General features: G+C 42.4%; 1 protein-coding gene across 7 annotated transcripts in view; it reads left to right on the forward strand.

The window, feature by feature from the left end:
• THADA (THADA armadillo repeat containing) overlaps nt 1–13,352 on the forward strand; it is a 329,917-nt gene that overhangs the window by 170,885 nt on the left and 145,680 nt on the right. For all 7 annotated transcript variants that reach the window (XR_005784245.1, XM_040453897.1, XM_040453899.1 and 4 more), the window contains one exon: nt 6,625–6,793. Coding sequence is in view for 6 of the 7 variants with exons in the window: in XM_040453897.1 (XP_040309831.1) it covers nt 6,625–6,793 (169 nt within the window). In the remaining variant the exon portion in view is untranslated. The remainder of the gene's footprint in view (nt 1–6,624; nt 6,794–13,352) is intronic.

The following is a 13,352-nucleotide window of genomic DNA, read 5'->3' on the forward strand; positions in this document are numbered from 1 at the left end:
TAACTTTTGACTTCCCCAAAATGTAACTGGTAGCCTACTGTTGACTGGAAGCCTTATATTGATAGCATAACAGTTGATTGACACGTATTTTGTATGTTGTGTGTATTATATACTGTCATCTTACAATAATGCCCAACTTTTTCTTAGTTTTTTCAGTATTTCTAGGCTACGTAGTTCATCTGTGAGTTTTTCACATTGTCACGAATCTCCAAAACATTTTCTCCAATGTATTTATTGAAAAGAACCTGCAGGGGCGCCTGGGTGGCGCAGTCGGTTAAGCGTCCGACTTCAGCCAGGTCACGATCTTGCGGTCCGTGAGTTCGAGCCCCGCGTCAGGCTCTGGGCTGATGGCTCGGAGACTGGAGCCTGTTTCTGATTCTGTGTCTCCCTCTCTCTCTGCCCCTCCCCTGTTCATGCTCTGTCTCTCTCTGTTCCAAAAATAAAAAATAAAACGTTGAAAAAAAAAAAAAAGAAAAGAACCTGCATATAAGTGGACCCGTGCAGTTCAGACCCCTGTTGTTCAAGGTTCCACTTTATAGCAAGATTCTTCTTTTAAAGTAGTATAGCCTGAGGTCTCAGCCTATGCCTTCTCACCCAGCCTGCAGAAATACCTCGCTAGGTAGGGTTATCTCAACTTTTATCAATAGATGACCATTCCCCAACAGCAGACGGTGCTGCTACTGTATGAGAAACAGACAATCATGGCAGGGCATTCTTGAGTAAATCTATTGAAAGACTTGGGAGGAAGTCACACATAGCTTCTTTAAACTCAGCCCAGCTCCTAGGACGCCAACCCCTTGGTCAAGTAGGGGCATCTAGAGAAAGTGGATGACCATCTTCAGCAGCAGCAGCAGCAGCAGCAGCAGCAGCAGCAGCAGCAGGAGTTTGGGGGCTTCTGTTTTGTACAAGGTACAGCTTGACCTCTGCAAAGTAAGGATAGGACTAGAGCTGGGCCTGGGAACCTAGAGGACCTGGGGGGAGCATTAATTTTATCGGTGAGGGAGAGTGGAAGGGGGTATTAGCTGGATCGTGAAGTCATTCTGAGACTTTTCTCAAGACTTTCTCTCTGATTCTTGTGAAATGAGGGACTCACGCAAGGTCACTGGGCCTTATGAAGTCCTTTCAAAAATACCTCCCTCACATTGCCTAAAAATGTTCTCTCAGCCATTCTGCCTTGTTGTGCGGATTAGATGAGGAAATACGTGCAAAGATCTTAACACAAAGTCTGGCCCTCTGTCAATGCTTAGTAAGTGTTAGTGGTTATCAGCATCATTTTATTGTTCTGATTCATATTCTACCAATTAGAGGCCGGATGCCTTCAAAAGCCAGTCACATTCAGTGGGTCTAGGTTGAACTTGTCCAAAGCTTTTCCAAGACTGAGGATTTTGAGGTGGCTGCATGTCAAGTCTTAGAAAACTAGATTTTGCAAGTGGACAGACCCTAATTGGAATGCAGGATCTGACACTTGCTAGTTTTATGATCTGAAATATGTTGAGAAATCTTTCCTCATCTGAAAATAGCAATGATGATGATGATGATGATGACCTTGCAATGAAGATTTAGTAGAGTCGATGAAATAGTGTGTCTAAAGTACGTAGCCGGTCCCTGCACGCAGTAGTCATTTAATAAACCTCAGATCCCTTCCTTCTGTCTGGATGCACTGAGGGGCAGCTTGGGCTCATGCAGGGAAAGACACAGGCCCAACCCAAATGCTCTTTCCGCCTGCCCCAGCTTCATCACAGCTGGACCATATCCCCCAGACCACCCACCCTCCTCTCTGTGTGTCTCCCCTCAGCCCTTCTACAACAGCCTGTGTTTACTTCTCGTGGCCCTGACAAGTACAGGCTGATCGGCCTGTCTTTCCCACTGCACTGTGGGCTCCCGGGGCATGGGCAGTCGCTTTTCTGTCTGCTTCTCTGGTACCTACCTGGTGTGGGCTTGTGTGGGGCACTCAGATGTCTACATGCTCATCTAGGAGGTACTGGTGAGCAGAGAAAGTTTGGGGGATGGCCAGCCACTTACCTGTGAAACCTTCCAAGGAAACTGGAATAGAATCTGAGGGTAAATATAGAGGGAAACATGTGGATAAAGGTCAGCCACCATTCTAGGAAATGGTGAAGTGTAGGGAAGATCTCAGAAGAACAGTTGCCTGCTCAGAATATTCTAAACTCTCCAGGGTTCTCCGTGGTGCCTGAAGGCCAGAGGTGTGTATCATTCTCACTTGAAGGTCCTTTATCTCCTCCAGAAAGCCATTCCAACTCCTTCTGCTGCTTGGCTTCTCTATGCAGCTCCTAGCTGTGTGGGTCTCCGTGGGTACTACTGATTTGGGATCATGGGGTTATCTGCCTCACTCCCCTCTAGACTGGTGGCATTCTGTGAGCAGAGTCCCGTTCTCTGTCTCGCTCTCTGGGAAGCGGAGCACATACCTGACAGTCACACTGCGTGCAAAGGAGCAACTGGAGATTCTTGCCCTGGGTCTGGGAGACACTGCCCCAAGGGTTTTGGGTGTGTGTCATGAACCTCCTGAAATTATATGGGAAATTGCATGTGTATGTTCATAAATCTATTTCTCTTTGGAGAGAGCCCACAGTTTGTATTAGATTCTGGAATGTTTTGGGGATCCTACAAATACTAAAAACAAAAACAAGAAACTCAACACACACATTTAGAGATTTCCTACATACTAGTAAAGGCTGTGTTTTTATTAGCTGGGAGATATTTTTATGCTCCCTCGATTTCCAGGTGTGAGCTACTGCTCGGAATAACCCACAGATCCCCTCTTGGAGCCGTGCATGGTGGTTCTGGCTTGGGTGCTGCTGCTCACATATCCTGGAGGGTCCACTTAGGCTTTCTGAGCTTCATTTTATGTTTCGTCTGTTCATTTAGGTTTGTAATGCCCTCGTGTCCTGCAGGAATGTTGCATAGTAAAGAAATAGGGGTGTTCATATATTTTATAAATTGCCAAGGGCTCTGTAATTGCGGGATGCAAGTGTTATGGTGACAGATGTGTCATTTTTCATGTTACACAGTGCTGAGAGCACAGTAGGCACTCAGTAAATAGATTAAAATTAACATGGGAAGGGTTCATTGGAGTGAAAGTTCTAGAGGTTCGGGTGTCTGCATGTCCCGCACACCCTGTGCAAGGATCTAGTGCTCAGGCCTAGAACACAGCTAGGGCTACTGAGGACATGGTTTTCAAATCGTAGTAAAAGGGGACATGACCTTTCAGATCCCAGATCCATTTGGTGTATTTTCCTGAAGAAATTGAGGCTTAGAGAGACAGAAGCAGACCTACTTATTTTCAGAAGGGCTTGAGATTCCTCCTTACCATTTTTAAAAAATGTTTTATTTATTTTTGAGAGAGAGAGAGAGAAGAGGAGGGACACAGAGAGAGGGAGACACAGAATCCAAAGCAGGCTCCAGGCTCTTAGCTGGAGCACAGAGCCTGATGTGGGGCTTGAACCCATGAACTGCAAGATCATGACCTAAGCCGAAGTCAGATACTTAATCGACTGAGTCACCCAGGCACCCACCTCTCCTCATCACTTTTGATGGGGCGCCTCCCCCCAATCTCATTGCCTTCATATCATCAGTTTGTTGTTTTATCTTCTTATAAATGGTACAGCCTTCACACCACAGTCTTCTTTCTCTCATTGAGGCCATTTAGAGGCCTGCAATTCTTAGAACATGCAGATCCTGTACTGGACACAGGCACATTTCACTATGGAAACTTTGTATCTCCAAAGCGCCTTGCCTCTTGGAATGTTCTCATAGACATCACATGAGAACACTGGTATAGATTATTGCTACCACTGTCAGCTCAACTGAGACCCAGAGGTTACTGTGATTTGTCCAGGCCATAAAACACAGTATACAAAGCAAAATGGAAATCCAGGTGCTCTGATTTTCCATCCTTTATAGCTGCTAGACTCTGTGTCCCCACAGAGCATCTCTACTTGATTTTGGCACATTTACTGAATCAAACTAGGAGACTCTAGCCAAGGGAGAGATAGATTTTAGGTGCAAATATATTCTGCTTAGGGCTAAAAAGACTGTGTTTATATCCTCTCACACTCCAGGTCACATATACCTCATCAGACCCCTCCCTGCCCCTCAGGAACTGACAAAACAGTAACCTGGAAATGTTTTTTTGCTTAATGGGTGTGTGCGTACGTGTGTGTGTGTGTGTGTGTGTGTGTGTATTGACTATAATCTATCCATCCATTTTAACAATGTGCAGTGGAGGAGTTTGAAATTACATTGAATCACTGTTTTATAATGAATGATAATTAAATATTACTTTTAAAATAGGCTTTTCTTTTTCTATAATTGCATTACTTTTTGGGGGGGGGGGGGATTTTGTTTTGCTCTTTAACCTGATTGTGTGCATTTGGAAAGTACCCTAGCACAGGGTATCTGAACGCAGAAAATTCTGACATTTTTCCCACTTTCCATTCCTTCTCCTGTATGGATGCCAGATTCCTTTGGGAAACCATCATTTGCTAAAGGTCAGGAGCAAAAGGAGGGGCGTTCTTAGTGTTCAGTTACTGCTAATTAGAAACTAAACATCTGTAACCATGTCAGAGTTATTTGTGTTTGAAAAGAAACATTTATATACAAGAGCCTAGTTCGGCAACATAAAACACACTCTAACCCAAAGTGTATGTGTTGGAAGGGTGGGGAACAGACAGATGGGGAAGCTTCCTACAAATGACCCGGCTTGAGTGAGGTCATTTGCTAATTAAATCTCAAAGCGTTTTCAGAGTATTGTCTTTTCTCTGTCAAGTGAAGTTTTCTCACTCCCCCCCCACCCCCATCATGGGCCAAAGCAAACATTTTGTTGCGTTTGCCCATTAAAGATTAAACATTTAATCATTTTAAAGGAAAAATAGAAATGCGTGATTTGGCAGAACCTCGTCAAAAACCGTTGGGAAGTCTCTAGCTACCTGCTGTAACGTTAGCTCCCAGTGTCTTCCCATAGTATGATGTAAGGTGAGTTCTCCATCCATAAAGTGTGTGCTGATTGACCTGTCTCACAGATGTACACTTGTAGGGGGAAAAAAATGACCCAAGGTTTGACTTCCCCTGTGCCTCTTTCTCCACTCTTCTACCCCACTCCCCATGATGAAATTCTCTTTGGACCATTCCATTTGTACATTAATTAATCTGTTCTTTTATTGTCATATTAAGGTAAATGTCAGTGTTACCTCTGGGGTATTAGAAACGTTACAGTGGTAGGACTTTGTGTGTCTGCTTGCTAAGTCTACGTGGCCACATGGCCCTAATGACCCAGATCTTAGCAGTAATACCTTCTTGGAATAGTAATTAATTTTGAAAACAGAACGAGAGACCTCTCTTTCTTCCACAGAGTCTACCATCTTCTGATCTTCCCCATCCTTGTCTTGACGTCTAAGATATTTCTATAAGTTGAGTTACTTTCTAAATTGGGTAAAAAATCATGGAGTCTTAAGAGTTCTCTAGTTAAGAACTTACTTGAGCCGAGACTTACCATATACGGCTTTCTTCTCAAACAATACTATCTCTGTGAAGGCTTTCAAGTGCACAATTTCAACAAAATGGTTGTGGACTCTCAGGTTCTGAGTGTTTACAAAGTCAAGAGGCTCTTAGATGACCTGCCTTTCCAATGACCTTTGTAGAATCTCAAAATCCCACTTGTCCGTGACTTTCACTTTAAGAACTGGCTTTTCTTCAAGCTCTTTGGGTGTGAGTCAGCCCAGAGGCAAGGATTCAGTGACTTGAGGGTCCAGCTCTTGTTCTCTTGACAATAGTTCAAGATCTTGTAGTCTGCCGTTTGTGGCACTCCCCGGTCTGGCCAGACCCACTTCTCAGCCTGAAGTTCCACTGTTATTTCTGAGCCTCTACTTCAGTCAGATACATCTACCTATACCTTGAGCATTTTCTCCTTGCTTTATACCACTGTTTCTGGTTGAAACAATTTCCTGGTTTCGGCCTTCTGGGAACCATGCTTGCTTTCTTTCAATCCTTCTCAATACCAGAATCTACAGTCTTATCCTCATGTAGCCATAATATGAAGATCACTTGCATATCGTTCTTCCAGGACTGTCTTGTGCTTTTGCGGCATCTTTTCAAATGTACTGCCCCTCTTGCCATCCAGAGTATAGGCACCCCAAAGACCACAATGACTTTTATTTCTCATGGCACCTACTATTTGTTCATTTTGAGTGCTCAGTGAATAGTTGTTTGATTGTTGAGGAGGAAGCTATTTTTTGCTACTATTTATTGAATCATTCCCAAAGCCTGTCTGCATTTATTTCTGTGATCGAATCATAGATATTAATGATATTTATATGAAACAGAAAATCACCTGTAGAACCAACACTAACACATACACACCATCATTGGAATAAGGGAAGTATTAAAAAAAAAAAAAAAACCAACATTTGGAATAAGGAGGAACTCCCATTCCTGACCCCACTCCCCCTCAGCTTGGATGTCCCAGCTGGAGCTAGATAGAACATCAGCATGTACAGAATGACATATATCCAAAAAAATTCAAAACAAACAAAAAAGAACATTAGTACGTACAAAGGCATGGATGTGGAAATGAGTATTGAATGGTCTTGTGTTTTTATGTCTCCCCAGATGCGGTCACTCCCCTGTCTACCGCTCCCGTGAGATGGCAGCTCGTGCCTTGGTTCCGTTTGTTATGGTGGATGAAATCCCCAATACCATCCGAACTCTGTTGGCCAAACTCCCCAACTCCACCGATCAGTGTTTCCGGCAAAACCATATTCATGGGACGCTTCTCCAGGTAAATAAAGTTACTTTGTGTCAAACCGCACAGGATAAACTTTGGTTTCTCACCTACTGTTTGCAGGTGAAGATTTGATACACAAGCTTTTAACTTTATCCGTAGAACTCTTTTCTATTGCTGAAAAGGACTGGTATTTCCTAGGTGTGCTTTTTTCATTACAAACATGAGTACAGCATCACACTGTGATTCAGTCAGATCGTCTTTTGCATTAAATCCTGTATTTTTTACTTCATGCTTTCTTTCCCATTTGGACATAGCTCTCTGAACCAGATAAAGTTCTGTCTTTTCCATCAAGTGCCTACCGACTATTCTGGGCCACTCCCTGTTCAAGGTGAAGTTGTGAACATTCCTTGAAAGAGAGGAAGGAGAATTAGACACATCAGGGAGAGTTTGTGTTGTGGCATCACACATAGAAATGCCAAGCCCTACTCTCCTGTTTTCTCAGTGCTACAAAAGAGACTTTTTATTTTTAATAAATATACAAATACACTTACTGCTTTTAACTTAACATTTCCCCCACAAAGGACCAAAGCACAACAAATGAATGAGAATGAAACTTCTTACCGGAACTGTCTTTTTTAAACCCTAAACGATAAACTTGGGAACGGGTGGTACTCGACACGTCTGTTCATGTGGCTGCTGGGATCACTCATGTTGGGGCGGGATTGGGGGTGAGATTCAAGTATCAAGTCATGTTTGTGGTTTGTGAGCAGAGTTGAGGAGTGGCCTTGAGATCCCAGGATGTGCCATAAGGTTGAGGTCTCTGCTGCCGACACGAGAGGCACCGTATAGAATGGTTAATGGCCTGGGACTCTGGAGCCAGACTGTCTCAGGGTCAGTCTCACTACTCACTGCCTGCACATCTGCAATTGTTTTTTATGTTATTACTATTATTATTAATTTTTTTTATTTTAATTACAATATAGTGAACATACAGTGTCGTGTCTTCATTTTTGAAACAAGGACAACAGTGATATAAACCTGCTAGGGATTTTGTGAAGATTAAATGAATTAAAGCATATAAAGTGCTTAGAATAGTACCTGGTACATAATATGATATAGAGTTACTATTGTTATAGTTTTAATGAGCCTGTACTATAATGAAAACTAAGATTTTTAGTAACTAATTCCCTCTAGGTGAGAATGAATGCAAGATAGGCCTGTCTTCATGCCTTCCTTTCTTGGTTGTTACATATATTCAGCAAGTATTTGTTAAATGTATTAAATGCCTCCTACGTACCACTGTGTCCATCAGAACAGTGACTAAGTCGGTTCTTGCACTGAAGGAATCCAGGACAAAAACAGCCCTCTGAGAACGAGCAATCACCATGTAGTGTGCTAAGTGCTAGAGGAGCACCTAGCAGGGCCACCTGACTGGTTTTGAGGGAGTCAAAGGAAAGCTTCCCAGAAAAAGTGACCTCGAAGTAAAGGCAGAAAAAGCCAAGCAAAAAGTGGAGGGAGAGCCCCCCACGCAGAGAGAACGGCATACAGCAGGGCTCAGGATGGGTGACAAGTCAGCCCATCTGGGAACTGCAGGCTTAGGTGGGATGAAGTTCTAGGTTGGCAGGTCACAAACTGGTCTCAGGACCTCTTTACCCTCTGAAAAGCTATCGTGGATTCCCAAAACACTTCTGTCTATCAATATTTAATTAGAAACTGAAACAGGAAATCTTAAAACACAAGAACTCACAAGCACACATTCCATTAGTCATTATTAGAATGCTGACATCATCACTCACCTTGTAGCCCCTGGCAAACCCCACCGTGTGCCGTCTGTATGAGAAGGAGAATAAAGGGGAAAGGAATGTGTTAGTGGCATTGAAGATAGTTTGATCTTGCAGACCTCCTGAAAAGACTGCGGCCCCCAAGCGACCAGAGCAGATCCTCTGGTCTATGTGGTATATATTGGGGGTCTTTGGTGGTCTCTTCAGTGCAGTCTCTCAAGCACTCATCTCCCTTGGTCCTCACTATATCTCAGTGATGACGAGAGGGCTGGAGGGTATTATCTTGGTTTTAAACGTGGGACCCTGAGGCCCATGTCTCGATTCTCTGTCGGACACTACTCTGAAGGGAAGGAGCTGGCAATTAGTGAGTAATGAAGGACATGCTTTTCACAGATGCCTCGATTCTGCATCTGAGTTAGAGGCGGGGGTCAGATTGTCAAGCAGGAGGCGGGTAGTGGGGATCAGCCATCAGATCTTCTTTATTGCAGATCCATTCTTGGCTCAATCTTGTCAGAAGAGGTTGGGATTGCTTCTTTGGCTGGCTCGCCACTTGTACAAATGGGCCTCCCAACCTCGTTTCCCACACACAACACTAACAGGTCTGGCTTGTGTCTCACCAGTCTGCCCAGCAACAGAGCATGGTCTTCTGCTCTGTCTCTGGGCTGCCTTTGATATCTCCAATTTACTTTTTCTGTGACCTGAAGGGTGAAACACCGTGGAAAAGTAAAAGCCTTGTGACTCCAGGTTGGTTGTGGCTGTTGCTTTTGTTCCTGAGTATTGGGAGGTAAAGGGAGATGTTTTGTTGAAAACAAAACAAAATAGTATGGGTGTTGGGTATCATGTTCATGTTTGTCAAACAGATTCCTGTCTTTACCCAGATTGGTTTATACCCTGGTTGAAAAAAGGAATTCAAAGGCATGTGAAAATCTTTCTGTCATATCCACTTGGGTGTCTCATCTGTGTTGTAATAGCTGTGTTTCACTCTGTTGTTCTTTATGGGGAAAACGCAAGGGGTTAAGACGGAAAGGGTTCTTTTTCTCTTTCCTTTCTACAGTTTATGGATTCCTTCTCCACATGGAGTTACCTTTGAAATCAGTAAAAGGCTGGGAAAAGAGGTGTTAGGGATTGAAAGGCATGAGAATCTCCATGGGACTTTCAGAGCCAGCTAAGTAAATATAAAATTGTTATTTTTTTTCAGAGGGAGGAAATCATTTTGTAATCAGAAAACAAATTCTTCCACAGAACATTTTCTTGAATTATACATTTTGGCTTCTTTGAAAAATGTTTACATAAAAATATCAAACCTCAGAGTATTTCTATAGAATACCTTGAAAATGAGAAATATGCTGATCTCTGAATTTTCCGAGGCGATGGAAGAAAGACTCAAATTATAGGACATGCATAAAAAGAAAACATATGAAAATCGTTTCTTAATCATTTTAAAAACCAGAGGTTCCTAATTGCAGTGTTGACATGGATGGAAGTAACACACATGAGAAAAGGTGAGATTATGCAGCCGGTTCATAAGAGCCAATGGTAAATGACATTAAATCTCCATAAAGGCTAGATAAGAGCCATGGACATTACCTCATTTGGGAACAACACTGGCTGGCAGGGCTACCCTGTCTTTTAAGTAGAATTAACTGTCTGTTTTTCTTGCCAAAATTCTTCATGTTGGGGCCTTAACATTATTACTAGGTTACTTATCACTCCCGAGAAATCATATTGGCATTAAAAAAGTTCTCTTGTGTTGAAGAAGAGTTTTGGCCAATGATTATGAGGTAGGATGTATTCTGATTTGGGGGCACTTAAGTCACATTTTGGTGTCTCGTAAGGAAATATATACCATTTGAAACAGAAGTTTGAATTTTGGGTTATTTTCATTTTCTTTTTCTTTTTTAAGCTTATTTATTTATTTTGAGAGAGAGCATGCTCATATGCACGTGCGAGCTGGGGAGGGGCAGAGAGAGATAGGGAGAGAGAGAATCCCAAACAGGCTCTGAGACAGCACAGAGCCCAACTCGGAGCTCGATCCCACAAACTGTGAGATCATGACCTGAGTCAAAATCAAGAGTTGGGCGCTTAACCAACTGAGCCACCCAGGTGCCCCGGAATTTTTTCATTTTCTATTTTGGTTCTTTTTCTCATGATATAAACACACAAGCGGTGGTCCCTACTCTTTCTTTACCTAAGCTCTCTTATATGAGTAAGGTGAAAAGACAGTTGAGGTAATTCAGCCTCTGTTGAAGCAGAAGAACCACTTTTGCATTTCTCTGAGTGAACATTCTAGGCAAAGGTATTCTTTTTTCTTCAGTTAATCCAGACAATCTCCATAGTTCTAAACACCCCTTTGCTGGGATTAAATTTTCTCAGTCTTTACCAGCAGAATCTGTTGAACACCGTGTTTAATTCTCTTACTCCTCCATCCCCTCCCCCTACCCAAATTGGGAACTTTGATGTTTGCACTTTGGGAATCCTGAGCCACTTTTCTGGCTGTGGAGCTGAGCGGCAGTATTGCACTCTTGGGTTGACATGAAATATTAACCGGAGATGGACTTCAGACAGCCTAAGCCCACACATGTGGTGAGATTGCCATAAGAGAAGTAAAATGAACGTTTTGAGCACCACCTGTATGCTGCATAAAATGAATATGTGATTTCATTAATACTCTCAGCAATCCTGCAAGATGTTTAGAAAATGGTACCTCCTGATAGTTGATGTGAATAACAACTTTTTATGTCTTAGGGAAACCAAGCAAAGAATCCAGCTTTGCTTTGTCTTTAATCCCTTGTCCCTGAGTCCTGAAATCTGGTTTGATGCTAGAAACAAAGTAAGTCCATTGGTATTAGAAAGACAGAGGAGGTATTGGAAGACACCTGGATGGCTCAGTTAGTTAAGTGTCTGACTCTTGATTTCGGCTCCAATCATGATCCCAGGGTTATGAGATAGAGCCCTGAGTTGGGCTTTGCACTGAGTGTGGAGTCTCTCTCTCTCTCTCACTCAAAAAAAAAAAAAAAAAAAAAAAAAAGAGGGACAGAGGAAGTCACTGACACCCTGAGAGGCTACAACCAACTAATAAGACATTTTTTTTTCATATAGTTGACACACAATGTTACATTATTCTCAGGTTTTCAACGTAGTGATTCAACAACTCTATACATGATGCTGTGGTCACCACAAATGTAGCTACCATCTGTCCCATTACATCACTGTTACAATATCATTGACTATATTCCTTATGCTCTGCCTTTTATTCCTGTGACTTAATAATTCCATAACTGGAAGCCTGTATCTCCCACTCCCCTTCATCCATTATGCCCATCCCCTACCCTCCTCCTCTTGGCCACCACCAGTTTGCTCTCTATATTTACAAGTCTGATGCTGCTTTTTGTTTGTTTATCCATTGTGGTTTTGTTCGTTTTTTAGATTACACTTGAGAGTGAAATCATAGCAGTTTTGCACCTTCCCTCCCTCCACTCATCTTTTTCTCATGATTTCTCTTTGGTGTCTCATTTAATAGTCTTAAATACATTAAATAGTCTAAAAGTACAGAATCCCCCATTGGTACCTCGGTTATAGGCAAGCATGAAGTTGCCATACCTTCTGTCATCCTTAAGAGTGTGAGACAAAACACTCAGACATGGACACCCACAGAAATTGTGGGTTCTAAGCCTAGGAGCTGCAGGGAACATGAAAAAGGGGTCAAGATTGAATTCAATTCAGCACACTCAGTGGTTTGCATACCCAGTTCTAGGTACAGGTGAAGACATGAGTTTGCCTTTCTAACCTCCCAGGGAGGGAGCTGTGGGTTAGAAGCCAAGCGAGCCAGCCAAACCCTCGCACCAGGGAGCATATGAATAACAGAAATGAAGATGAGGCAAGAGAGAAAGCTGCCAGATATGGCATCAGGCATGAGGGAGACTGAGACTAAGATAACATTCTGCTTGAATCTAGAACACTCTGTTTCAGGCCTAGAGTTGGGATCTTTATGGGTGTGAGAACAGCTGTGCAGGGATGGGCAGGACAGCAGGAGAACAAAAATAGAGGTGGATCTTGGCATTACCTTTGTGAAAAAGAAAAGCAGAAAACCTGGAAAGAAATAAAGGTAGGTCAATTCAGCCAGCCACTTCTCTGAAGGAATCACTGTTCAGGAAACAGGGATAATACCAACCATCCTTGACTCTGTGCCATAGAGAGAAGTAGTGGAAACAAAAGGAAAACCAGTGATAGAGGTAGTCTTAAGTATGAATTCTGTCAGTGTTTTCTAAATATAAGGAAATGAATGTTTTAGAAAAAAGTGTATTTTTTACTAAGTGTTGTACTAAAACTTACAATCAAATTTAAAAGAATGATCCACTCCATCTTTTCAAAATGTGACCATAAGATAGCACCTTATGCTTGAAAAATGGTATCTTTTTTGTATTTCTTAAAAGTACAAAATTGTGAAACATAAAACAGAGTCCTCAAGCTGCCTAGAAATAGAACATTACTTGATAGATTCCATTTGGTGACTTAAGGTTGGCCTGTCTCCATTGTTTACTTTATGCACGGAAAATAAAATTTCAGAATGGAAAGTAAAAACAAAAGCATGAAATTATGCTGATGTTGTAAGTTATAAATGGATTGCTGGTCAGTGTGCTTTTTTTCTGGAATGAGTCATAAAGAAAGTGCTCACTTTGGTCACTGGTGGCCAGATTCATTCTCTCTGAGGACTGGTGTTTGTCCGAAAGGAGAAAAATCTAAGTTGCTAGGAAGGTCTCCAGTCCAAGAAGGGCTAAGGCCGAGCTTCTCCAATGCTGTGCTGGTACATGCTTCAAGTATTGACTGATTCC

The sequence above is a fragment of the Herpailurus yagouaroundi genome, unplaced genomic scaffold (assembly GCF_014898765.1).
Source record: "Herpailurus yagouaroundi ecotype Mexico unplaced genomic scaffold, PumYag 210, whole genome shotgun sequence".
Classification (NCBI taxonomy): Eukaryota; Metazoa; Chordata; class Mammalia; order Carnivora; family Felidae; genus Herpailurus; species Herpailurus yagouaroundi.